Genomic DNA, 25,717 nt, shown 5'->3' on the forward strand with positions numbered 1-25,717 from the left:
CCGCCAGCATAAAGCGCGAATTAAAAAATTGACATATTCTTCGTACACGGTACTCCTATTTACACAGTGTCGTCACTTCCTTCACCACCGCCTTTCAAACAGGCTCAAGTTGTCACATTTTTGCCAAAAACGCATCGGAATAAATGAAGTATTTGATAAACATCAAGAGCATGCACACCCGCTACAGCATGGGGAATGTTATGGAACGGAAATGTATTTGGTCAAATGCTTTTTTGTCGACTGCATTTAACCGAATACTATTTTGTCGAGGTGTCTGTCTGGCGCCGCGCAAGTAAGGGGATACTTAAAGCACCGCATGTTGCCGATATGCCTTCGCCTTTTTATCGTCGAAATGCCGTCTTACCGACGTGTCAGAATTGGCGAAACGTTTATGAACTGAGTGCTAACTTACCGAAATGTTCTTTGGCTGAATGCTGACTGCCAAAGTATTCTGTACCCGCGTGCTTATTTGCCGAAACGCTCTTTAGCCGAATGATAATTAGCTGAGGTGTTCATTGGTCGCATGCTTATTAGCCGTAACGCTCCTTAGTCGAATGTCTGCCACCGAAATGTGCTTTGGCGGAGTGTTAACTTGCTGAAGTGCTGTGAAATAAAATGCTGAAAAACTGGATGTTCTTCAGTCAAGTGCTTACGCGTCTGAGTGCTGCAAACAGGCTGTGTACAGAGGCCTCTTTATTGAAGCGAGTGTGCCTAGTCTTTTCGGTTATCCAAAAAGGCATCCTTGCTGGTACTTCAATCAAGCTATTACTGATGAAAGCAACTGAAAGTGCATTTTGGGGTTTTAGCAATGACAATTCAATACGATAATTTGTTTCATTTGTGTTGTCGATGTCCGTACGCACCGTACGAGAGCGGGCGGCCACAGCTCATAGAGGAGAGGCCTCAGTAGCTCCCTTAAGATCTCGAAAACCAGAAAAGCCAGATCCCAGGGAAAGACGAGACTGGTAAGTTCTCGTCAGGCTGTCAGGCCGGTGCAACCGAGCCATGGCGACTGTGGCTTTTGACAGGTTAAATCAGGTTCACCCTCCTATTACTGCAGGAGCTTAACATGTTACGACGCAATACGGAAAACCTCGTTACAGTTTTCCGTACTCGGATATCTCTTAACGCGCGTCCGAGTGGGCGGTCACTTCTCCCCAGAAGCTTTTTCTCAAAACTACCTCCAAATTTCGTTTAGCTGTAGGTGATTGGATCACCAATCTTGCGGTGTAAACAGGAGGAGGATCTGATTTAACTTGTCGAAGGCCAATTCGCCTTTGCTCTGTCGCACCTATCTGACAGCTTTACAAGAGCTTTTCAATATCGTCTTTTCCTGGACTCTAGCTTGCTTGGCCTTGCTGTCTTCGTGGATAAGGAAAAGCATGTTGAGCTCGTAATCCAGCGGTAGCGGGTATTAGTTCCAGATCGGGCGCATTGTTTGGCCCACTTGAAATGGAAAGCTCAGCTGGCAACTGGCCAACGAGTGACAAGCCCGGCCCGAGGTGGCCGAGCCCCAGCAGTGTGGAGCACGTAATCCCTCCGCATTCCTAGCTGGCGAAAGGGTGGAGGCAAAATTATCCGTCGAACTGGACGGCACGACTTGGGTGGTGGGATCAGAGTATGCACAACAAGCTATGCCGTGCTGCTCTGAACCTGAAGTCACCCATGTAAGCCATACGGAGCTTCTGTAAAAGGCAAATGGGATGTACACATACATAGTTGTTGATCTATGGCTGATCAAAGTCAGGCTATGGCTGTAAGGAAATGCAATTAGGGGATCGTTCTATCTGACGAGACAACAGAGTGTTAGATGAAGCCATACATCTTTGAGATAGCTTCTTAGATGATTAGATGATTTAATGTAGGATTATGGTTAGTCCCGTTGACCTAAATCAATGTTGACGTTGGGTCATACATAAGGGTCAGGCCGAGGTCAAAACCAGATCGCATTTTTGCCAGACAAATTGCTTTATTATATAGCTTTTCAGGTACATGTCGAATTTTTAGATCACATGCAGGTTAACAGACATTCTGTGTGGCCTTAATGAATGTTGGATGAGGCCATTAGCCGCTCAAGTGAGTGGCTCCACGAGAAGCCGAGCACTGCCGATGCATTCTCGAATGTTCTCTTGTAGCGTCACTGTGGTAAATTTAAGGGGGTCGGGTCTTTTTATAAATCACGAGTTCCCGTGGCAATGATAAATATTCAATAGAGAGATAAACGAATTATTCAATACATATTTCAGATTATCTCCAGAACTACCCGTTGTTCCATTTTGTCAATGACACCATTCGATTCGATAGGGGATGGGCCGTCTGAAATGTGTCACTAGTACCGGCTCGTGTAAGATCCATCACGCGTCCGGACCTGTTCTTAGTCATGGCTTGTTCGCCTGATTTTTTGTACCTTAACCCTCTTCCCACGAACACTTTTTATCTTTAGCATTCACGAGATACTCAGAGCCCCTCTCCCCCCCCCCCCCCCCACTAGGTCTCGAAAGTAGGGAGGCTAGAGAGGCGAAAAACGCCATTGGAAAAGTGACTGAACCATGGTGATGGTGATGTTTCACAGGTGAAATCCGATCATGATGGTCAAATTTGCACTTCACTGGGACCCCTATTATCTTCAGAATTAAGTATGCCACAGCGATGCAGAAAACGGCGTTCAACATCCGGTAAATTACATCAGACCGGCAACAGCGGAGATCGGAAGTATTGCCATGTGATATGTCATCCCAGGTCAAGTAGGTGTTGGCTCTTCTTACATTGACCCGTAAGGCTCTAGCAAGAACTAATCAGCCACATCTATGGTGAAAGCCTATGGGGAACATCTATGGGGAACTCTCATAGCTTAAAGACACTGTGACAATAAGGTTTCACTCGTATGACCTTCAAGTATAAAATCAGACCACAAGGGTAAAAGTTTGGCCTAGCCTGACCATGGGTGACTTGACCAGACAAAATCAATCATCGCTGTTAAGTTCGAAGTGGACAAGTTAAAACAAAGAACACCCCAGAGGATCTTTCTGCATCGCAATGCGAAGTGGTCTTTGAGAAATAGGCGTTAGTTGTAACTTTTGCGCACGTTGTTACCAAGATGATCTCAAGAAAGAGATCATGGACCACGAGCAAAATTATAGTCAGATGATTCAAATTTTTACAGTTATAAAAATTATGTAGACTCAGCTACCGAAAACCTCAGCACCGTGTTCAGAAGAAGTTAAAAACGTGCTCCCTAAAAGCCTAGGGGGAGGGGACTGTAAACCATACAAATTATGTAGGACTCAGCTACCGAAAACCTCAGCACCGTGTTCCGAAGAAGCTTAAAACGTGCTCCGTAAAAACCTAGGGGGAGGGGACTGTAAACCACCTATTGTAGGGTAAGGGTTAAGCCAGTAATGCGACGAGCAAGCGGATTGGAATCAAATGGCTTTAGATGGACTTTCACATGTCATTTCACCTTGCTGATTCTGCAAAGCGTGGCATAACTAGTAGAGTCAAGTATCGATGCGGCCTTTTTGTGACCTCCAGATGACACAACTGGCGATGTCCCGGAAAAGTCCCAAAGGTCGTTGACGTAATATGGTACACTAATGTGCTCTATTGGCAGCAAAAGGAAACCCAATCGTTCAGGATCCCCCTGGCCAATCGTGTTTCGCATCAACTCATAGAAGTTGCCACGCCTCGGGTCCATGGTAGATAAAGCATTACCTATCGGAACGAAATATACCGACGTTTTGGGGAAAATAAACCTTCAACCTGCTCGCTTTACGACAGTTTATAGGACGTTTTTGGGATGAACATGATGTTCCGGATAAAATGGTGCATTGGTATTTAATTTTTTGTCATGTTTAACAGCTTAACGGTTGACAAGAGATGCTTTTTTCATGTTTCCGCGTGGAAAATGTCATTTTCAGGTCATGTTTTCGCCGCCAGATGACGGTTCGACCGACTCCCATCCTCAAACTAGACTTGTCTCCAATCTCACAGACGTGGTTACACCATTACCCATGGAGTGACGGGCACTACGGAGTTCAGCCGCCCGCTCAGTGCCGCGTTGACCGATGGGCGGGCTAATAAGGGCAACAACGCCCGGCAGGGACAATCGGAAGACTGATCGCAGATCAGTGAAGGCAGCTGTGCCCTGACCGAACAATCAGAAGTCACTGTAGATTTTGCAGTCTGCAGTCTTTCTCCAAAACGAACGCTAAAAACGAACGAAAGAACATCTGAGTACTCTCGGTATAGAAAGAGCCTACTTGTCAATGGCGAAATGAATAGCGTCGGTGACTTATGTCATGCTTCCGTTAACGCATGACTTCCATAGTTTGTCGGCTTAATTTTTTGACAGAACTGATCCCGGGGTAGCTTCTGGCTTCTGTTCCAATAATAACAGATGAAAATGAAAAATAACAACAAAAACCATATCTTTAAGAAATGGGGGATTTTTGTTTGGAGGGAGGGGGGGGAGGCATCCAATATCAGTGGACCCATTGCCAGCCCTGTGCCCCCACCCCCAACCGACTCTTGCCAAGGACTTGGCTCGCAACTGGGGATTTTGCAGGCACTTTCGGACCATTGCTCCCCGAACATTCCATTTGATTATATTTTTATCCGAACGACCTGGTAGGACGTAGCCTTGCAATTCCTGAACATTTGGGAGAGCCTTCCGATTTTCTGACTAGCCATACTGTCGCCGTGATAACTGTGCGTGCAGGTATAATTTGCAACGCATACTTCGACTAAGTTTGGATTGCATCACGAAGACCTTTACAACTTTTAAACGCTTGTAAACGATTCGTTTACCAGGTGCCTCATTTAGTTTTTACTGCGGCATGTATTGAAATCATCGACGGTTCCCAGAAAAGTAAGCGATAAAAGCGCGTTACAGGTCCTTCGCTGCAGCTCTTACTCTCGATGCGTTTACAGGGCCTAATGCGATCTACGTTCATTACCAAGACTAAGGGCTAGCTGTCATTTCGCTGAGGATGCCCGGAGCCCCACTAGTGTTTCAATGGTATGCCATTTTCGTGGTGTGTGTTCGTTTCTAGCCTTTTTGTAGTAGATGTTCGACAAAGAGCTAATATCAGAAAAAAAACTAATATAATTTTTTAAACAGGTACCCAAAATATACTGAAACTTCCCCCAGAAATGTTTTGTAGTTTGAGAAATACAGCGTGGAAATGTAGTCGGATACAAGCTTACTAAGTATTCGTTTTGGAGACCAATTGCACAGCATCAAGTCCACCTCTACATACAGGTACAGTCGCCATTTTGAATGGTCTGACGCCAGGGTTCTTTTGTGTATATTGGTAAGAAGTGTGCCTTGTTTGTGTACATGGTGGAAAGATGTGTGTTCCAAAATCTTTGAATTTGTATTTAAATTAGTTGTAATGGGCTTCCGTTGGGCATTTGAAGTTGAAAGCGTGTCGGAATGCGGTGGGAAGGCCTGACCCGAATTCGTCTTATCTGCGCCCGATTCCATGTGTAGTCAGCAAAACTACCTGTTTTCTTTGTCTGAATTAAGCCTTTATTGGGTTTGCTTTATGACTGGGTCAGGTAAGAGAATTAGCAGTAATGTTTTGGAGACTTCAGAGATATATTTTTAAGATTTGTTGAAATCAATATTGTAACAAATTGGAGTGATGGTAGATGTTTTATAATTATACTTAGCTCAGCTGTTTTTTGGAGATTTTATTTATACTTTGAGATGTTTTGTATGCACAAATTAGGATGCAATGTGCAAGCAAAGTGTGATGCTGGCATGCTGCGTGAGGAAGCAGTTTCAAACAAACATTAATGCCATGTCCTCACATGCTCTGGCATCAGAGCTTATGTTGGTTTTTCAGGGCTGATATGGCAATCCCCTCTATTTCCGATACTTTGTAGTTGAGTCACAGACTTTCATGGTGTAAAAGCATGGCAGGCACCTCAAAGAGCATTGAATAAATTGCATTGTGTGTGTGTGACCTAAAACATGTAACTAACAATCAGAGTTGGTTATTACCAGTCATAGAAATTGTTCCAACTCCAGCAGTTGTTGCAATTTTTATATCAAGCTTTGTCATTGTGCTTTTTTAGCTGTACATATGTGGTTTTTCAGACTATAAACAACCATTATTTCTGTTTTCTCAGTATGATTTGCAGTATAACTCAAGATTGTACATTTGTCAGACTTTTGTCCCTTGCATAAGGCTTTTATGTTCTAGTTATGTGCCTCGAACATATTTTTTAGCTGTCACACTAGGTTTGAAGTGGTTTTCAGCTGTTTTAACTTGTTCAAATAGAGATAGAACCACAAGTGGTGTTTCTGTGTAGCTGTGACCAAAGCATATCTAATTATAGCTAATAAGAAACATTGGCTTTTTCCATTGCTAATGAGGCATCAAATGATAGTCATGTTTTTGGAATTTGCATTTCCATGGCCATGAAGTGCAAGCTATTGGATGCTGAGTTACAAGTAATGGTGTAAGTGTTGCGGATCCACTTGTAGATGGGACTTCCTGCAAAACTGTTTGATGTATGTTCTCATATATCAGGAAGACTCCAATGTGGACATGGGTGTGATTTATTTGGATAGCAGTATTCAATTATGTAGCCTTTTACTAAGGCATGTCTGATTAGAAGCATTAATGCAAATCTTGGAATGTTTATTATGTGTAGCTAATAGTCTACTGGATCCCATGCTCTATTGCTTTCATCTGAAGCTTTGTCATACAGATTTAGGTAGCTAAATTATTTTGATGAGGCCTTGTGCTGATGGTGACCAGGTAGTTTTAGGTCATTTTGGTCCAGCTGCATTATTCTTATCCAATAACATATAAATATTGATTTGTTATTGCTCTCTCAGCTCACACCTTATACTGCATAGATCATAGCAGGTGTAGTTGTACCCTCCATTTATTTATAAGGTCAAAGTTTTTTGTGTGTTTCAGTAGGCCTACATGCAATTTAAAGGTTCTATCTCCTCTGTGCTCTGTAAAGGCAAACATTTTGTTCATAAGTTTTGTTTGAATAGTTGTATAGGTGGGATTTGGCTTAAAGCACTTGCCAAGTGGTGCTTGCTGTGTGTGCACAGAAGCCATGAGAGAAGGATGCAGATCTTTCTCATCACATGATCTTTTCCAAAATTAGTTTGACTGGCTTTTGCCAGAGAGGACTGTACAGTGTTTTATTTGTCATTCACTGTAACACCATGGCCACTGCTAGCACATACTGATCACTGACATGCTGACATATTGCTCCATCTTGGCCTGTAATGTGAAGTCAAATTTGTCATTCACAAAGTGATTCAACTTATTTGGTACCTTTGTTCATCTTAATTTGTATTTTGGCTGGTGATATCTTTTGTCCATGAGGTTTTTGTGATTTCAATTTGACACATGCAGAGTATCTCAAATCACACATGCAGATTTAATATTTTTGCAAGTAGACTCATGTCAATTAAGCATTTGCTCCAGAGGCAAGCTTTTCTTTTGCCCAGAACTCTGACATACATATACCATGTGCTGATCTTTACATTGCTTGCACAATACATGTCTTGCTTTGTTGGCCACTTGCAGGCTAGTCAGAGTTGTTCAGCAGATCTAACTCACATGCAGATTTAAATATGTGCATTTTTTACACAAAAGGCTGTTGAGCTAAATGGGTGAATAGATATAAATCACTTGCAAATTTAATTTGATCTCATTGCTATAAAGGAGGTACTATTTGTCATTTTGTTTCACAGCAAAAGGTAAGCCTGCGAGGAACTCTATAATTGTTTGATGGCTGATGTGCAACAGATCATGCTCAAGTTGGGCAATTGCATCTTGGTAATGAGTTTGCATTAGAAGGTGTTGTCACTAGAGGTTTTTGGGTTAGGTCTCAAATGATGGAAGGTCATGAGAACAATTCACCACATAAAAATGCTGGTTTGAAGTTGTAAAGGATAAGAGTTTCATCACTTAAGTTCATATGGTGCAAAAGGTAGTCAATATCAGAGTTTTTCATGCCCAGTTTTGTGTAGGGTGAATGTTTTTCCAGGTGTGTATAGAGCAACTGGCCATGTATGGTAAAAGTTAATGGCATCTGGGTAGTGTTAATGTAGGAAATGAATGTGAAGTTTCTTGGTAGCTTGCTGGATGTTGCTTGTCTAAAATCACAGACACAGAATTGTGGTAATAGGAATAGAAAGGTAGGTAAGTATGTGGTATGCAAATGGTTTGGAGGTATCTTCCTACTTTGTTTACCATTATGCTCAAAACATGAATAAACAAAACAGTAAGCAAATTTCTAATGTTGTGCAATATCATGATAAGTTTGCATTTTCTACAGCCTAGACTGGCCTGCTGACTGCACATTTACCAGGATTTGCTCTGAATGTTGTAGGCAGAAAAACCTCTTGGCCAAGTAAGTACCAGTTGATCAGCATGATGCACATCTTGTCTTGTTCAAGGCTGCTTTGCATTCACCAGGATTGGCATTGTTTGGGCAGGAAGTGTAAAGGAAGCTCTTGATGTAAAATACAAAAGTTGTTGCCATTTGGTGACAATCAGGCCAGTGATGCATCACAAACATAGTTTATTTAAATTTTGGAAATGGTTCTTTTTATTGGCATCGCTAATGGATTCAATTACAGTAGAATAATATCTTCAGTTGGAGAGTGCAATCAGTCCCAGATTCCCCTGTTCGCATAAATTTTGAGTGTCACACACTGAAATGGGAATCAATAGCACCATGTTTGGACTGAGAGCAAGGCATTGCTTTAGACAGACTTCTTCATTACAAAATTTTCCCTTAGACAATTTACTGTAATGCAGATTTGTATCCTATGCAAACCTTTCATTGCATGAATATGAGCATGATACAAATGTTTGATAGATAATGTTCTGCAATGCAGGTCTTTGTCTTTGACAACTTTGTGCAGTATTGAAACTGGCCCAAATGTTTGATAGACAATGTTCTGTAATGCAGAGATTTGTATTTGACAGACTTGTGTGGTATTGAAACTGGCCCAGATGAGCTAAATGCAGATAAATTTTGCAAGGCAAGCTCTTGTCCAACAAGGTCTCACTTGTATAAACTCCCATGAACCTTTTCCAATAAATGTTTGTCCAGAAACCATCTCTGCAACAGTACAAAGTGAGTGGTGTGTATTTCTAAGTAACACTGGAGCAATTTGTGTGACAGGGAGTTGAACAGACTAGCAATTTTGCTCTGATCATGTGCAAACCCAAATGATGAACAGCAGTATGTGTGCATGTGTAAGATTTGTAATGTTCTGATCACATGCAGACCCAAAAGATAAAAAATAAATATGTTTGTTTATGTGATGTTTGTAATGTCTATGTGAATATATGTATTAAATGGCAATGGGAAAATCAGATAAGTGCCATACTGAAGTATACAGAACTACATTACAAGTTTTTGGGGGCCTGCTTTGCCAGGCAATGGAGTTGGGATGTATTTAACATCATTGAGATTTCCTGGTTGATTGGACCTCTGGCTGACAGGATATATGGCTGGATCAGGTGTGCGTGCTGACTCCAGGGACATAACTGCATGGAGGAATTTTGGTGTGCTAAATGTTTTATATGTTTATTATATCTCATTATAAATATGATATGAAGTTTGGTAAGTTCTGTTCACATCATCAGCTTGTGGCCATGGCTTGACTTGCCATGACTTCACATTCATGCTTGATCACATATCAAGCATGTTGACTGACGGGACAGCCTGGCTGACTGGTGGGCGTTTGGCCACAGGTGCGGACTGCGATGGGCGTATGGTCAGCCAGCGCGCCAGCCTAGAGCCGTGCCGCCAGCCGCCAGGCGTTTGATGTGCCGGAGATGAGCGACCACCTCGGCGATGGGCCGCCCAGCAAACGGTCCAAATACGGAGATAGCTATGGCTCCGGCCTCGACCCCGCGGGGGGCAATGGTGGGTCATGTGTGCGTTGTCTGTGTGATGATGGTGGGGATTGTAGTGCACGGGCGTGCACAACAGTGGTGCGGCTGGCCTAAAATCCGCTGATCACTGTCCATTCGTAGCAGTCTGGCGTTGTTTATTTCAAATTCTGCATTTGGTTTTACATTTGACTGCATAACGCTGAGGTCAGCCGCCAGGTTTGACGCAGTGTGTTATGAGGTTTAAACGTAAGCAACGCGTTTTGGTGTTTGCACCGTGTTTTGATCCTGGGATTTTCATCTTGTAAGGGACTTCTACATGGTGAAGTTGAAAATACTGCAAAATTAGTTTGATTTTTATTGTTATTGTTTTGTTGTGTTGAAAAAGTTCACTTGATTGCTGCATTATAAACCAGTTTGCTCATGATGTCACGGGTTTTATCTTATGGACATGAGCAGTTGGCCTGCAGCTTTGCCTTGTCTTTGTCTTGAGGATGTATGTGACGCCCGCTGGACGGCCGCAGACATGGCGCTGTCGCTGGACCTGGAGCTGTCGCTGCCGGACGAACTGGAGACGGCCGCCTCCAAGCCGCCCGGCCAGTACGGCGCGCCCAGCATGGCCAACGGCACCGCCGACTCCGGCCACATGCACATGATGATCAACAAGCAGCAGCTGGCTGGCATGGGCCGGCCCGTCGGCGCACTGCAAATGGCGCCGAACGCGGTCGTCTCGAAGGGCGCGCTGGTGCGGCCGATGGACGCCCCCGGGATCCCCATGACCAGCCTGCATGGCCGCCTGCCCATGTCGAACGCGGGCGGCATGCACCAGGCGGGCGTGTCGATGCACGCCAGCGTGCCCGGGGTCTCCATGGGCAACGTGCTGTCGAGCGCGCTGTCCGGACCGCTGAACACGCTGAGCGGCGCGTCCGGCGGCGGCGGCGGCGCGCGTCCGGCCGGTATGTGGACGGGCCGGCCGGCCGGGCCGCACCTCGCCAATGGCCAGCCGGCCGGCGGGCCTTCGCCGCAGCTGGCGCAGCAGCTGATGCAGCGTCAGATGGCGCCTCAGTCGGGCGGGCACATGCAGGTGCGTCCGACCATGGTGAGCACCATCGGCGGACTCCACATCAGCGGGCGGGGACGGTGGGTGGTGGGTGGTGTGAGCGGTGTAAGTACTCTTCAGCTTTGTGTGGTTGATCTGGTGGTGCTAATTTCATCAGTGTGGTTCCAACGTGCCTTAGCAACAGATCTTAGTGTTATTCAGTATTATGCTCTTTCTGGTCTGTGTTGTCTGCTGTGGTTAAATGCCAATCCCACTACCTTAAAATCAAGCACCAGCGAGGTCGGTTTAGCCTCGCCGGCTAGTGTGATCCCGTGCCGACAAGCGGTGCTGCTGTCGTGGCGCGGGTGGCCAGCTGACTGGCCTGACTGACTGTTGGCAGGGTGCGATGAACCAGCTGGGCGGGCCGCAGCCACCCACCCAGCAGAGCTTTAACTTCCCGGGGCAGCAGCGGCTCATGGCGCCGGCCGCCTCGGTCAGCAACGGCACCACGACCGGCCTGTACTCTGGACAGGGTGCGGCGCCCGGTGGTCCCGCCCCGGCCGGTAAGCCTGCCGCCGCCGCGCCGGCCCCGCAGCAGCCGCAGCAGCCGCCGCCTCCACCGCCGCCGCAACAGCAGCAGCAGCCACAGCAGTCGCAGCAGTCACAGCCACCGCAGCAGCAGCAGCAGCAGCAACAGCCGCAGCGGGCGGCGTCAGCGGCGGCGGGCGGACGCGCGCCGCACTCCGCCGGTGACCCCGAGAAGCGTAAGCTGATCCAGCAACAGCTGGTGCTGCTGCTGCACGCGCACAAGTGTCAGCGTCGCGAGCAGACCGGAGGCGACCACACGGAGGTGAGGGCCGGCCCGGCAGGCCGCGGGCGCCGGGACACAGGCGTGCCGCGAGCCTGGGGTCAGACTGTGGGAAGGTTGCTCTGCCAGCCGAGAAGCAAATTGCGTGTTGATATTGAGAAGCAGCATGATTAGCAACAACCTACGGTCGTGGTGATTGGGATGAGCAAGGTTTGTCTCGGAAAAAAGATATTTGGCCTGTTTGGTCAACCTCACGTGCACACACGTCGATTTTGTTCAGCTTTTGGGTTCCGGACTCAACAACTTTCGTTCACTCTTGTACAGCTACGGAAAAACACCGTTCTCTGACCGGCTTGGTTTGGTGTGTTCCAGTGCAAGCTGCCACACTGCCAGACGATGAAGGACGTGCTGAACCACATGACGGAGTGCCGGGAGGGCAAGTTGTGCCGTGTGCCGCACTGCGCCTCCTCGCGCCAGATCATCACCCACTGGAGGAGCTGCATTCGCACCAACTGCCCGGGGTGCCTGCCGCTGAAGCAGGCGGAGAACCGGCGCGGCCAGCAGCCGCGGCCGCCGGGCGCGCCGGCCGGCGGCGCGCCGCAGCCGCCGGCGGCCGTCCAATTCACCGCCGCGGCCGCTGCCGGCCTGCCGCCGCAGCCGCAGCCGCAGCAGCAACAGCAACAGCAACAGCAACAGCAACAGCAACAGCAGCAGCAGCAGCAGCAGCCCGCGGCGGCGGCAGCAGCGGTGGCGTCAGCAGGTGCTGGCCAGCTGCCGCGGCCTGCTCTGCCGCTGAGCGCCGCCGCCGGCTCGCCGGCCGGCCTCGGCACCGAGCCGGCGGTATCGGCCACGGCCGCCGCCGCCGCCGCCTTCCAGAACAGCCGCCATGACCTGCCCAGCTGGGCGTCCGACCTCAACAACGACAGCGCCAACAGCGTGAGTGGCACCGGGCCGTGGTCGCTCTGCCCGCTGTCGGATGTCCGAGGCGGCTAGGATGTGTGTCGTCTTATAGTGCATGTGTTCGCGGGTAGAAGTGCTCCCAGTACTTAAGTGAACGTCTGTTGTTCAAAGACGGTATTCCCTATGGGATTGGACTCTCCGCAGTGTCCGCCCTTCCCTCCAGCGTGAGAGACAGACGACGCCATATAACCTCAGCTGATTGTGTCGTAAAAAGACGATATTACCGTCTCCAAATGGCCTTGGCAGTCTTAGAGGCAAAGCTGCCATCATTTTATCAAAACATGGTATTTCCAGCCCCTGTCTGTATGTGAAAAGCAAGAACGTAGATCGAGCCATTTCTGGACAGATACAAACAGAACCAGGTTTTGGCACCGCTTAGATAAAGCGCCTACCCGCAGTTTGAAGAAAACAAACACTTGGAGTGACGCGATGTGCACTACACCCGCTCTCCATGCCGTGTGAAGGGCTGTGCTTGAAACAATGTCGTTTTAAGCATAAATCCGCATCACAGACTGATGTTTCACGTGGGTCACTGCAATGCATCAGCAAAGGTGACTTACAAAAGTACGCATGCATACACAACATCTGGGGAAAATGCAGCACTATCGGCATATTGTTTTAAAGTGGGTAGCGACAGTTTGTTGTCGCGGTATTGTCTGCTAGACTAAAAAACAAACTTAAACTGAGCGGCTAGTGGTGTCAGGTGTCATTGTTATGCATCCCTGGATGCCGGCTGGTTGTGCTCGGAGCTGCGGACGCTTGACTCCGGCCTTTGTGTTTGCCAGGCGCTGTCTGGCAACGCCGACTTCCGGGCGATGCTGGACCCAGTGACGGCGGCGCCTGTGCATCACACCAAGGAGTGGCACATGCAGGTCACACCCGACCTGCGCACCCACCTCGTGCGCAAGCTGTGAGTACCGCCTCGGGTCGCGCCCTGCGCCTTACCTCGTGCGCGAGTTATGAGTGACGCCGCGGGCCGCGTCATCCGCCGGTGTTGATGTAGCTGACCCCGCAGTTGGCACTGGTCGGCGGCTGCCGGCGGTCTCTGGAGCTGGCCCATTTGGTGTGTTGAGTTGCCATGCGAGGATGCGGAAGCCTTCTGTTGCGGACAGAAGAGGCAGGATGGGGCGTGATCGTTCTTTGGGAGTGGGTGCCAGCACAGGCCACGTGTGGCCGAGATTGACCGTGGCCCTCGTGCCGATCCACAGGGTGCAGGCCATCTTCCCGACGCCCGACCCCAGCGCTATGCTGGACCGGCGCATGCACAACCTCGTGGCGTACGCCAAGAAGGTGGAGGGCGACATGTACGAGATGGCAAACTCGCGCTCCGATTACTACCATCTGCTGGCGCAGAAAATTTACAAGATCCAGAAGGAGCTGGAGGAGAAGCGCCAGCTGCGACAGGTGGCGGTGAAGGTGTCGCCGGGCGCAGCCGGCGCCCCAGCGCCTCCGCGGCCGCTGGCGCCGCCGCCGCCGCCGCCGCCGTCTCAGCCGCAGCCACCGCAGCCGCAACCGCCGCAGCAGCAGCCACTGCAGGCGCCGCAGCCACCGCAGCCGCCACAGGCCGGGCCTCGTCAGCCGGCGGCGCAGCTCGGCGCCCACCTGGCGCCGCCGCAGCAGGCCGGCTTGCCGACCTACAGCGGCGCGCTGTCGGGCGCCGCCACCGCCGCCGCCGCCGCGCCGGCCGACCAGCAGCTCCGCCTCGGCGCGCCCATCTATGTGCAGAAGCAGTTCACCAACGGGCTGCCGGGCGCGGCGCCAGCGACGGCGGTCTCGGCGTCGGCGGTCAGCCTGGCGGCCCAGCTCAGCTCCGGCTCGGCGGCCGGCGCCGGCGCTGCCGCCGCGTCGCGGCCGCTCTACACCACGGCCGGCGTCAAGGTGGAGCAGGTCAGTCGGCTGATGACAGTTACCGCCGAGCTCGGAACAACCACCCTGCTGCCAACTGTTTGCGGTCGGGGAGGCTCATGGCAGGGGCCGGGCCAGTTGTAGTTTCCGAGAATTAACCTCAGTTGGCTGAGCTGGGTTACGTGGGCGCCTTTTCCGTGTGGTGTAGCGACGCCTCTGTGACTGCTATGGTGCCTCTAACCTGGTGTCGCACTTCACAGGAGGACTCGGCGTTTGACAGCCTGTTGCGCGACACGAACATACAGCAGCAACCGTCCCAACAACAGCAACAACAGCTACAGCAGCAAAAGCAGCAACAGCTACAACAGCAACAGCTGCAGCAGCAACAACAGCAGCAACAGCTGCAACAGCAACAGCAGCAACAACAGTCGCAGCAGCAGCCGCCACCGCCGCCGCAACAGCAGCAGCAACAGCAACAACAACAGCAACTGCAGCAGCAACAACAACAACAGCAACTGCAACAACAACAACAGCAACTGCAACAGCAACAGCAGCAACAGCAGCTTCAAAAGCAGCAGCAAGCACAGGCACAGTCGCAGCAGCAAGCACAGGCACAGCCGCAGCAGGCACCGTCTCAGCCGCAACCGCAGTCTGAAGGCAAGATGGAGGTGCAGTCGGAAGGAGGCGAGCCCGGCGGCCATACCAGCGCGCCGCCCACGCTTCACGCGCGGGTCAAGACTGAGCCGGCCGATATCAAGCCGGAGCCCATGGACGAGACCAGCTGGGACAAGGCTTCCGTCAAATGTGAGTCCGACTCCGCCAGCTGTGAGACTGGGGTGGGCGGCTAGGCCGGGCTGGTTGGACAGCAGTGCTGTGCTGTCGGATCCGTTTTCCCAGCAGGGTTCTAGTACAAGGAGCTCCGCTGATCCTGTTTGAGCGTTGAGCCGCGTTATAGATTTGCACAATGCCTCTACAGCGGGCCGGAAGCGCTGGGTTTCGGAAGGCCGTTGGAGAGCTCAGGGGTTAGATTGAACACCTGTATATCTGTGACAAGTTATGTGTAGTTGATGACTTATGAACGGTCTGAGACGCCATGCTCTCGATCGTGAGTCGGCAGAGCGAGTTCAGTCATGTCATTGTTCACTCGGTTGAAGGCTACCGACTGATACCAGTGGATCCGCGATAAGCGTGCCTGTGAGGGACCGTGTGTCCGCCGGTCTGGTGCTCGTGCCAGGGGCCCGTCTGACTATGGCGTTCGGCCGTGGAGGTCCGGCGCGACCCGGCCCGTGCCACCCGGCCGCCAGCTCGTGCGGCTGCTGACGGGTGACGCCTGCCGCTGTTTCAGCGGAGCCGGCGACGGCGAAGGAAGAGCGCAGCAGCCCGTCGGCGGAGGCGGCCGCCACGCCCTCGGACGCCCGCGCCACGGCCACGCCCAAGGCCGAGAGGAAGCACAAGCCCCGTGAGTGCGCTCCTCGGGCCTCTGCTGCCCGCGCCGGGAGGGCCCTACGGGCCTGGCTCAGGCTTGTGGGACGGTGGGGCTGAGGTGCTAGAATTAGATCAAAAGTTAGTGCCAAAAATTCGCGAAAATAGGGGGGGGTTTGGGAATGCGAACTTTTTCCGCCCGCGATAGCTGCCGTTAATGATCTTTTTCGCTGGATGCGTGACAGAAATGAATGGGGAAAGGAAGTCCATTCAGGAGGCGTTTCTGGGGAGTATTTACCAATGAACGATGGCGAGAAGCTGCATGATGTGATATAAAACACACAAGCCACAAGAATGCTTTTCACCAACATTTTCGATGCAATGTTTTGGTACGAATGCATTAGTAAAAATAGTGGTGTGTAGTACTCATGCAAGGAAGGACCTTTGAATTACGAGATAGAGCGGTGACGTCAATGAATCGGTCAGTTACGAGATTACGTAAATCAGCTACGAAGTCACGAGTTACATGTAATCTGGAGCCACCATGGCCTGCTACCCTGCTGCTCAAACGACATTGTTATTGCGATGGTATGCAACTGTTTGATCACATGTGGTTGCACCTTTATAGCTTCAGTGTTTTGGCGGGAGCTTGATAAAGTAATGCATTACATTTTTACACCCATGTAGCATATGACGATGCTGGCGTTCTTGATGAAATACAGTGGCAGAGATAGGCCTTCACATTTGATTGGGACTTATTGTACAAAAGGCATTCGACATTTTGTTGGAAATAAGTATATATGAGGTGTGCCACGTTTTATTGAAACTGGGCATACATTATGCGTACCGAAGAAAACAATGTTCTCCGTCATCCACGTTTACCACTCGCCCTCCATAAAATCGAGGCAAGTGTAAAGCAGCCGGCACTCAGGAAGTCATTACAACCATCTTGAGCATCACTCACACATAACGTGTGTGATCTCGCACTTTTACGCGTTCAGCCCACGGCAGTATCGAAATAAGTCTACAAGTATTACCCGTAAGCAAACGTTTTCTCCCAATGCTATAATTTTTTCGTATCATAGGTTAGGTATTGAGAACGGAAAATAATAAGTTGAACTTATGTTTGAAGAATTTTGTATTCTCTTCCTTGCCCATACGATTTGCGAAACAGCCAGTGCTACAATGCCAAATTATATATTCTCCTCCCAGCTTATAATATTTGTGAAACGGTCCATGCTACAATGTGCGATGCGCCGACCTGGTCTGTCAAAGAAGGCCGCGGGAGAAAAGAAACCGTTTTCGCGCCGTGAGTGTCCTGCTGTAATAATGGCGAGTCTGGAGTTTCCTTTTCATGATCAGACACTGACGGTATGTTGTTATGCAAGAATGGCTAGTGACGGCTATGCCACATGATTACGTTGGGCGTTCGAACATGTGTGGGAAGTACGTCGCTGCCCAGCATTCTCGCTCGTCGGGCGCGCGCGCCGCCTGCGCCGCTCGCTGAGCACGGCCGCCCTCCGTTGCAGTGTTCTCGCCGGACGAGCTGCGGCACGCGCTGATGCCCACGCTGGAGAAGCTGTACCGCCAAGAGCCCGAGTCGATACCGTTCCGACAGCCCGTGGACCCGGGCGCGCTCGGCATCCCCGACTACTTTGACATCATCCGCAAGCCCATGGACCTCTCCACCATCAAGCGGAAACTGGACATTGGCTCCTTCAAGGACCCGTGGGAGTATGTTGAGGACGTATGGCTTATGTTCGACAACGCCTGGATCTACAACCGGAAGACGTCCAAGGTCTACAAGTTTGCCTCCAAGGTATGTGTTTGGCCAAGCGTGTTTTTTCGCCCCATACCGTTGTTGAAAATTAAATTGAAGACACGTTCTAGCCCGCATTCTAGCATTGTTGATGAAATTGGTAAAATATTAGGCATAACAAGGTGGTAGGCACATCAGGCTGGTGAAGTAAAATACACTGATGTTAAGAGACGTAAGAACAAGTGTCCGCCGGTGCTGGCCCATGCTGTGACGCCGCCCGTGCCCGCCAGCTGTCGGAGGTGTTCGAGCAGGAGATGGACCCGGTGATGCAACAGCTGGGCTACTGCTGCGGTCGCAAGTACACCTTCCAGCCGCAGACGCTCTGCTGTTTCGGCCAGTCGCTCTGCAGCATCCCGCGCGACGCCAAGTATTTCAGCTACCAGAACCGCATCACCTATTGCGTCAAGTGCTTCAACGAGATTCAGGGCGACTCGGTCAGCATCGGCGAGGAGACCACGCAGCAGTCCATGTAAGTGCGGCGCTATGTCTGTGGGCGAGCGACGCTCCGTCCGTGGGCGAGGGGCGCTCTGTCCGTGGGCGAGGGGCACTCTGTCTGTGGGTGAGCGACGCTCCGTCCGTGGGCGAGCGGCGCTCTGTCCGTGGGCGAGCGACGCTCCGTCCGTGGGCGAGCGGCGCTCTGTCCGTGGGCGAGGGGCGCTCTGTCTGTGGGCGAGCGGCGCTCTGTCCGTGGGCGAGCGACGCTCCGTCCGTGGGCGAGCGGCGCTCTGTCCGTGGGCGAGCGGCGCTCCGTCCGTGGGCGAGCGGCGCTCTGTCCGTGGGCGAGGGGCGCTCTGTCCGTGGGCGAGCGGCGCTCTGTCCGTGGGCGAGCGGCGCTCTGTCCGTGGGCGAGTGGTGCTTGCGGGGCGCGTCTGGTGTGTAGGTGCTACGTTGTTTCCAACCTTCGGCATCTGTTGGTGCGTTGGCGCGCGTTTGGACGGACGGTGCGCTAGAACGCTGGCTTATATGCTCGCCCGCGTAATGAGCTTGTTTGCGTGTTGTCAGCTTGTGCCTGTGTCAGCCGCACGGCCGCGCGGTGGCCGGTAAGTCGTCGAGCTGGTCTCCCCCGCGCGCGTGCTGACCATCGCCTTGTGTGGCAGGGCCATCAAGAAGGAGAACTTCGTCGAAATGAAGAACGACAACTTCGAGATGGAGGCGATGGTGGAGTGTACGGACTGCGGCCGCAAGCTGCACCAGATCTGCGTGCTCCACATGGACGTCATCTGGCCGCAAGGGTGGGTGTCGCGACGGCCGCCCGGCGAGCGGCGCCGCCCGGCTCGCGCTGCTGCGCTCCTGCGGTGTGCAGTGTTGAGGTCGTTATCCCCCGGGCAGCTCCACGCAGCCTGGCCTGCCGGCGTGTGATGTGTTAACACCATATCGTGGCGCTTTCCCGAGTTCGCGGTACTGACCGCCGTTGTGTGCGACCGTGACAGCCATGTCGTGACCTTTGTGCGGTTTTCTTGCAGCTTTACCTGTGATAACTGCCTCAAGGCGAAGGGCGCGAAGCGGAAAGATAATAGGTTCAATGCGAAGCGTTTACCTGCAACCAAGCTAGGCACCTACATAGAAAATCGAGTCAACAACTACCTGAAGAAGAAGGAGTCGGGCGCTGGTGAAGTGTTCATACGTGTGGTGTCCAGCGGCGACAAGATATGTGAGGTGAAGAGCGGCATGAAGGCTAGGTGAGTTTGACCCATTGATGGCGACCGCAGCCATGTGAAGCGACAGGATTGAGATCAACGGGCGATCACGAATTTAGTGACCACTGGGTGGATTGGCTGTGTCGCAGGACATGAATTTTTATGACCCTGTCTTCCATATTCTGCCTGGGGCTTTCGGTTTTGAAGGCCTGCTGGACCAATGTTACATGGGGAAGTACGCCGTGCGGCGCGACCCATCGTCCGAGCGGTAACAACGGCCATCACCGGCAGGTACTGCGACACGAACGAGATGCCGTACAAGTTCCCTTACCGGGCGAAGGCGCTGTTCGCCTTCGAGGACGTGGACGGCCACGAAGTGTGCTTCTTCGGCATGCACGTGCAGGAGTACGGCTCGGACAGCCCGCAGCCCAACCGGCGCCGCGTGTACGTGGCATACCTGGACTCCGTGCACTTCTTCCGGCCGCGCCAGTTCCGCACGTCCGTCTACCACGAGATCCTGCTGGCCTACCTGGACTACGTCAAGCAGCTGGGGTCAGTGTCATGGTGGTGTGGACAGGCGTTACCGGGCCAGGCAGTGCCGTGACCTCGCCGCCGCTGTTTGGGCCCGGCTCTCTCGGTTGCTAGTCAGCTGACTCAAGGAGAGACACGTAGGGGCGGATTCAGGGACATCAACCCACTGCCCTTACCCCCCCCCCCCCTCCGTCGAAACGGTATCGATAGTCTGAGTTTCAGGAAATGTGGCTGCTCAGTTAGTTGGGTTATGGTGACGTATCGCGTGTCGGGCTGTGAGGTTTATGATGGTTAATTTGTTTCCCTCTCAAACCGCGTTTCCTTTAATCGTGAAGCCATGGGCGACCGTCTGAGGTCTCGGCACACCCAGGAGTGGGTCTGGGACGGGATGAGGCCTTTCGCTACGTTGGCGTGCGTTGTGCGGACGTGTGCGCCTGCCGTCATGACGTGTCTGACGCGGCAACTCGGCGTGCGTGCCCAGGTACACGATGGCGCACATCTGGGCGTGTCCGCCTTGCGAAGGCGACGACTACATCTTCCACTGCCACCCGGCCGACCAGAAGATCCCCAAGCCGAAGCGGCTGCAGGAGTGGTACAAGAAGATGCTGGACAAGGGCATCATCGATCGCATCGTGATGGACTACAAGGACATCCTGAAGCAGGCGGCCGAGGACTCGATCCGCACGCCGGCCGAGCTGCCGTACTTCGAGGGCGACTTCTGGCCGGGCATACTGGAGGAGAGCATTCGCGAGCTGGACCAGGAGGAGGAGGAGAAGCGACGCCAGATGGAGGCGGAGGAGGCGCGCGCCGCTGCCGCCGCCGAGCCCGAGGTCGAGAGTCCCGCGCCCGACGGCAAAAAGAAGGGCGCCATCAAGAAGCAGAACAAGAAAAACACCAAATCGAAGTCGACCAGCAAGAACAAGTCGAAGAAGTCGAACCAGAGCGGCAACGACCTGTCGACCAAGGTGTTCGCGCTGATGGAGAAGCACAAGGAGGTGTTTTTCGTGGTGCGGCTGCACTCGGCGCAGTCGGCGGCCAGCCTGCAGCCGATCCAGGACCCGGACCCGCACATCCAGTGCGAGCTGATGGACGGGCGAGACAACTTCCTCAGTCTGGCGCGCGAGAAGCACCTGGAGTTCTCGTCGCTGCGCCGCGCCCTGGGCGCCACGCAGCACATGCTGTACGAGCTGCACAACCAGAACCAGGAGACGGTCGTCTACACGTGCAATACCTGCAAGAACAACATCGACACGCGCTACCACTGCACAGTCTGTGACGTGAGTACCGTTTCATTGAACGTGGATGGTCGTCTCCTGTCACAATGTGTGCGTGGGGAGGCCCCAAACGGGCTTTACGTGAAGCGAAGACGCACGCTTGAATGTTGTAGGGTGCTGAGGCGTCCGTGGACAGTCCTTTCTCTGCTTCGTCATCGCACCATGTATTGAAACGGCTTTTTGATTGGTGAATGTTTTGGTGCCCCGGCGGTTTAGGAACGCAGCAAACTAACAGTGGCGGCCCCTCTCGGGTGTCACTGTACGTATGTTATGGTCTGACTCCCGCCTGTCCATGCTCGCAGGACTTCGACCTGTGCGTGTCGTGCTACGAGAAGGAGCGGCACCCGCACAAGATGGAGAAGCTGGGCTTCGACCTGGACGGCGAGACGAGCGAGCGTGCTGGCCAGTCGAACTCGGACATCCGCCGGCAGTCGCTGGAGCGCTGCATCAAGTCGCTGGTGCACTCGTGCCAGTGCCGCGACGCCAACTGCCGGCTGCCCAGCTGCCACAAGATGAAGCGCGTCGTCTCGCACACCAAGTCGTGTCGCAAGAAGGTCAACGGCGGCTGCCCCATCTGCAAGCAGCTGGTGGCCGTCTGCTGCTACCATGCCAAATGCTGTAAGGAGGATAAGTGCATGGTGCCGTTCTGCAACAGCATCAAGTCGCGACTGGCGCATCAGCAGATGCAGGCACAGTTGCAGAGTAACGCGCTGCTGCAGCGGAGGATCGCCCAGATGCGCTCGGCCAGCGGCGGCAGCATGGCGGCGTCCGTGCAGGCAGCGGCGGCGGCGGCAGCGCCCAGCGCGGCGCCGGCCGCGCCACCGCCGCCGCCACCAGCGCCGGCGCCGCGCCCGGCCCCGGCCGACGCCGCCGCCAAGCCCACAGCCCAGGGCCCGCCCGCCAACGTGCTGATGGCCGTCAAGCAGGTGAGTGAGCGCCAGCAGACGGCCGAGCGCCTGAGCGCCAGGGTTGGCGGGCGTCGGGCGCCGCCCCCTGGCGCCCGCTCTGCCCGGGCGTACTGCGCTTCTCGTCACGATTGCGCATTACGTGTGCTTGGCTATCAGCTACGATCCTCCCCAAATGCGCTTTATGTGTTGTCGTCAGGCGTTGCACCGTTGCTATTTCATCTAATGTGTTGTGCCACTCATTGCCACCCCTTGTTACGCCGCCACTGTTAACGTTGCACCACAAGTGAATGGTGAAGTTCCGTACGTTTTCATACATCTTCTTGACCGCCTGCATCATTATTCACGAGCGCTTTTGCTGTCCGTGGTGCCTCATTAAAACGCATAGCATGCGCTACGCTTTGAATGTACCCTCTTGCTAACATATCCTCTGTTTTTGTCACTTTCTTTTACAAACAAATGGGCCGTCGGCATGTGTCGCCGTTGGCCGGGCTCGCCCGGTGGCGGCGTCGCCGGTCGCGGGGCCGCCGGCGTGGCGCCCGCCTGGCGTGCTCTGGCTGCGTGTCACAGCAACAGCAGGCCTCCGTGTCACAGGTGCAGGAGGCGGCGGCGCGCCAGCACGCGGCGCCCTCGGCCGTCGGCTACGGCAAGAACAACCCGCCGCTGGCGGGGCCAGCCGGCCTGGCGGCGCCGCAGCCGCCGCAGCAGCTGCACCACCAGCGGCTGCCCATGCAGCAGCAGCTGGCCGGCCAGCCGCCCGGCCGCCTGCTGCCCGGCATGAACGACTGGAGCAACAGGTGAGGTCTGCCGCCGATGGACAGCGGGCCGGCGGGGAGGGGAGGGCGCCGCCGCCGGTGTAGTGAACTTTGGGATTGCCTTAGGTGAACGTGTTGATTGATGGGTTGATGGGATGGGATGGATGGATGGGTGATGAAGCGTCGAAATTACTAGCTATCAGATAGGCAATGGAGCCTTTAGGTTGGCGCGATCCCGCGCCGCAGTACACCCGGACCTCTTATGCATGGGTGGTATGCTAGTCGGTCAAGTATACGGTCGTTAACACGTCCGTTGTCGTATTTTGCATGGGTAGCCACATGGCCCACCTAATCTGATAATTGGCTTCCGCAGCCAATCCCTTCAATCCTGGCGATGTGGAGAGAGCCCCGTTTGCTCACGCCGGGTTTTAGCTGATGATTTTCAGTGTCAATGCTTTAACGGGCTTGAATACCAAAAGGGCCAAAAGTGTCAATTTTGTATTCCCAGAGCGACTGAGAATTATGGTGAAGGACCTGTTTCAGTTACAGCAGAATATGCGGGGCAGCGTACCGTGGCTGCTTTTGCAGTATTACATTGCTTACTTGATGATGCTGCAGCGGCGTGACTGAAAGCATTGTCATATTGCTAGTACCATGACTAGGTACCAGCCTCCCGTACGAACCTTGTTATAGTACCCCCGGAGCTTCGCAGAAATGATTCAGTATAAAGAGAACAACGTCAAACATGGATGCCATGAATCAATGTGCGATACCAGAACCAGCCGCGTATGCGGAAAGCCATTTTCCGTTGTACCGATCCCATTACGGTGAGAGTCGTGACGTTCATGTGGCAGTGGTTGTTATCGACCTAGTGACTGGGGTGTGGTGCTGTATTGTTGGCGCTGACGGTCGGTTGTGGCGCCTGGGCAGGTTCGCCGGTCCCGGACCGGGCCCCGGCCTGGTGCAGGCGACGGCGGCCGGCGGGCCGCCGCTGCGGCAGCCGGGGCCGGCGGTGGCGGCTGGCAGCGCCGGCCCGATGCTGCGCGGCCCCACCGGCCAGCAGGCGTCGCCGCGCTCCAACATCCCTGGCCTGCAGGAGCTGCTGCACAGCCTCAAGAACCCGACCGGGCCTCAGGCGCAGCAGAACGTGCTGCAGATCCTCAAGTCGCATCCGCAGCTGATGGCGCAGGTGATCAAGATGCAGCACCAGAAGGCGCAACAGCAGCAGCAACAGCAGGCGCAACAGCAGCAGCAGCAGGCGCAACAGCAGCAGCAGCAGCAGCAACAGCAACAGCAGCAACAGCTCCCGCAACATCCCCAGGCCCAGGTCAGCCAGCAGCAGATGATGCAGCCGGTGATGCAGCCGCAGCAGCATCAGCAGCTCCAACGCATACCGGCCGGCGGCATCGTGGTCCAGGGCCAGATGCAACCCGGCCAGATGACGCCCCAGCAGCAGCAGCAATGGGCCGTCAAACAGCAGATCATGGCTATGCAACGGCAACAGCAGCAGCAACAACAGCAACAACAACAGCAACAGCAGCAGCAGCAACAGCAGCAGCAGCACAGCTTCCAGCAGCCGCAGTCCATGGGGTACGGCCAGCGACCGCGGCACGCCATGGGCATACAGCAGCAGCAGCACTTCCAGTCGGACGGCGCGCAGTTCGGCGGCCAGTTCTCGCAGCAGCAGCAGATGCTGTTGCAGCAGCAGATGAAGGCGAGCCCGCAGTCGGCGTCACCACATCAGGGCATGATGGGGCCGCCGGGCGGCATGGCAGTGCCGTCGCCGCAGCAGATGCTGCAGCAGGTGTGCTCGCCGCCTCCGGGCGGCCTGCCGGCGGCCGTGCGCTCGCCGCAGCCCAGCTCCTCACCCCGCCAGATGGGCGGCTACCACGCGCCGTCGCCGCACCGGCCTGCCTCGCACTCGCCGCACCCGGCCGCCGCCGGCCACGGCCTGGCCGGGCCCGATATCGGCAACGAGATGATGCTCTCGCAGCTGGCGGGCGTGTCGGCGGCCGGCCACGGCGCGCTCCAGCTGCAGGGCCACCCGGCCCAGCACGCGGCCGCCGGTGGCGACAACGCCGACAAGCTCTCCAAGTTCGCGGACACCTTGTAGCGCAGGCCGGCCGCGCCCGGCGCCCGTGATAACCCGGTGTGATACTTGTAGCTGCTAGGCCGGGCGCCGCCCGCCGCTGCCACCGCCGCCGACGCCGACGCCGACGCCGACGCCGACGCCGACGCCGACGCGACGCCGACAGAACGCGCCACGCGCCTGCCGCGTTCGGCTGGAATCTGCCGCCTGCCAGCGCAGCCAAGCATTGACGTGTACATAGCGCATTGCCAATATTTTATTTGACATTACGTATCACGTTCGTGTTGATTTGTGTACAAACGGAACAGTTTCTTCTCTTTTTTACTATTTATCATAGATCATGGTGGGTGCGTTGTGAACAGGGTGGTCGCTGGTCCGGTCGGAATGACGGCGTGCTGAACGTCTTAGAATGTGACATTCCACCGAAGTTTCTCCTCTCTTGGAATGGAATTGGAGAGACGCGTCGCTCAACGTTGCATGATGCGTTGATAATTGTTATGTTGATGTCGAATGGCCGCCACACGTGTACAGCTTGTAAAAACCTTTCGTCTTTTTTACCGGGGTAATCAGTACAAAAGCGATCATTGCCCTAGTTGTTAGCATCTTGTAAGATGATCATTGTAATAAAATCTCAACGATTATTGAAGATGCCATGTGTCCTTGGGGCTATGCGCGTGCACCAATACCACCAACGGGAAATAATGCAATCAGTGAAGCGAAACAGGCCGCTGGCAATGGAATGGAGT

General features: G+C 53.5%; 1 protein-coding gene across 1 annotated transcript; it reads left to right on the forward strand.

Annotated features, from left to right (window-relative positions):
- The first annotated feature begins 10,413 nt into the window (after positions 1–10,413).
- Positions 10,414–25,201, forward strand: LOC119108070 (CREB-binding protein). The gene is made up of 20 exons (XM_037231650.1): positions 10,414–10,764; positions 10,915–10,986; positions 11,327–11,459; positions 11,655–11,776; positions 12,107–12,274; positions 12,563–12,670; positions 13,480–13,604; positions 13,903–14,206; positions 15,040–15,343; positions 15,885–15,998; positions 17,491–17,780; positions 18,011–18,249; positions 18,878–19,012; positions 19,244–19,459; positions 19,709–19,969; positions 20,430–21,225; positions 21,525–21,992; positions 22,863–22,924; positions 23,813–24,886; positions 25,138–25,201. The coding sequence occupies exons 1-20, from the start codon at positions 10,414–10,416 to the stop codon at positions 25,199–25,201; spliced, it is 5,406 nt and encodes a 1,801-aa protein (XP_037087545.1).
- The last annotated feature ends 516 nt before the right edge of the window (positions 25,202–25,717 follow it).

The sequence above is a fragment of the Pollicipes pollicipes genome, unplaced genomic scaffold, assembly GCF_011947565.3.
Source record: "Pollicipes pollicipes isolate AB1234 unplaced genomic scaffold, Ppol_2.1 Scaffold_6686;HRSCAF=7923_pilon_pilon_pilon, whole genome shotgun sequence".
Taxonomy (NCBI): Eukaryota; Metazoa; Arthropoda; class Thecostraca; order Pollicipedomorpha; family Pollicipedidae; genus Pollicipes; species Pollicipes pollicipes.

Bases quoted from the DNA above. Each gene is read 5' to 3' on its own strand.
- LOC119108070 (XM_037231650.1), top strand. From the start codon at position 10,414: ATGGCGCTGTCGCTGGACCTGGAGCTGTCGCTGCCGGACGAACTGGAG. The intron at 14,207-15,039 runs CCGCCGCAGCAG...CTGCAGCAGCAA, and splicing joins CGCAGCCACCGCAGCCGCAA to CAACAACAACAGCAACTGCA. The intron at 17,781-18,010 runs GTATGTGTTTGG...CGTGCCCGCCAG, and splicing joins TCTACAAGTTTGCCTCCAAG to CTGTCGGAGGTGTTCGAGCA.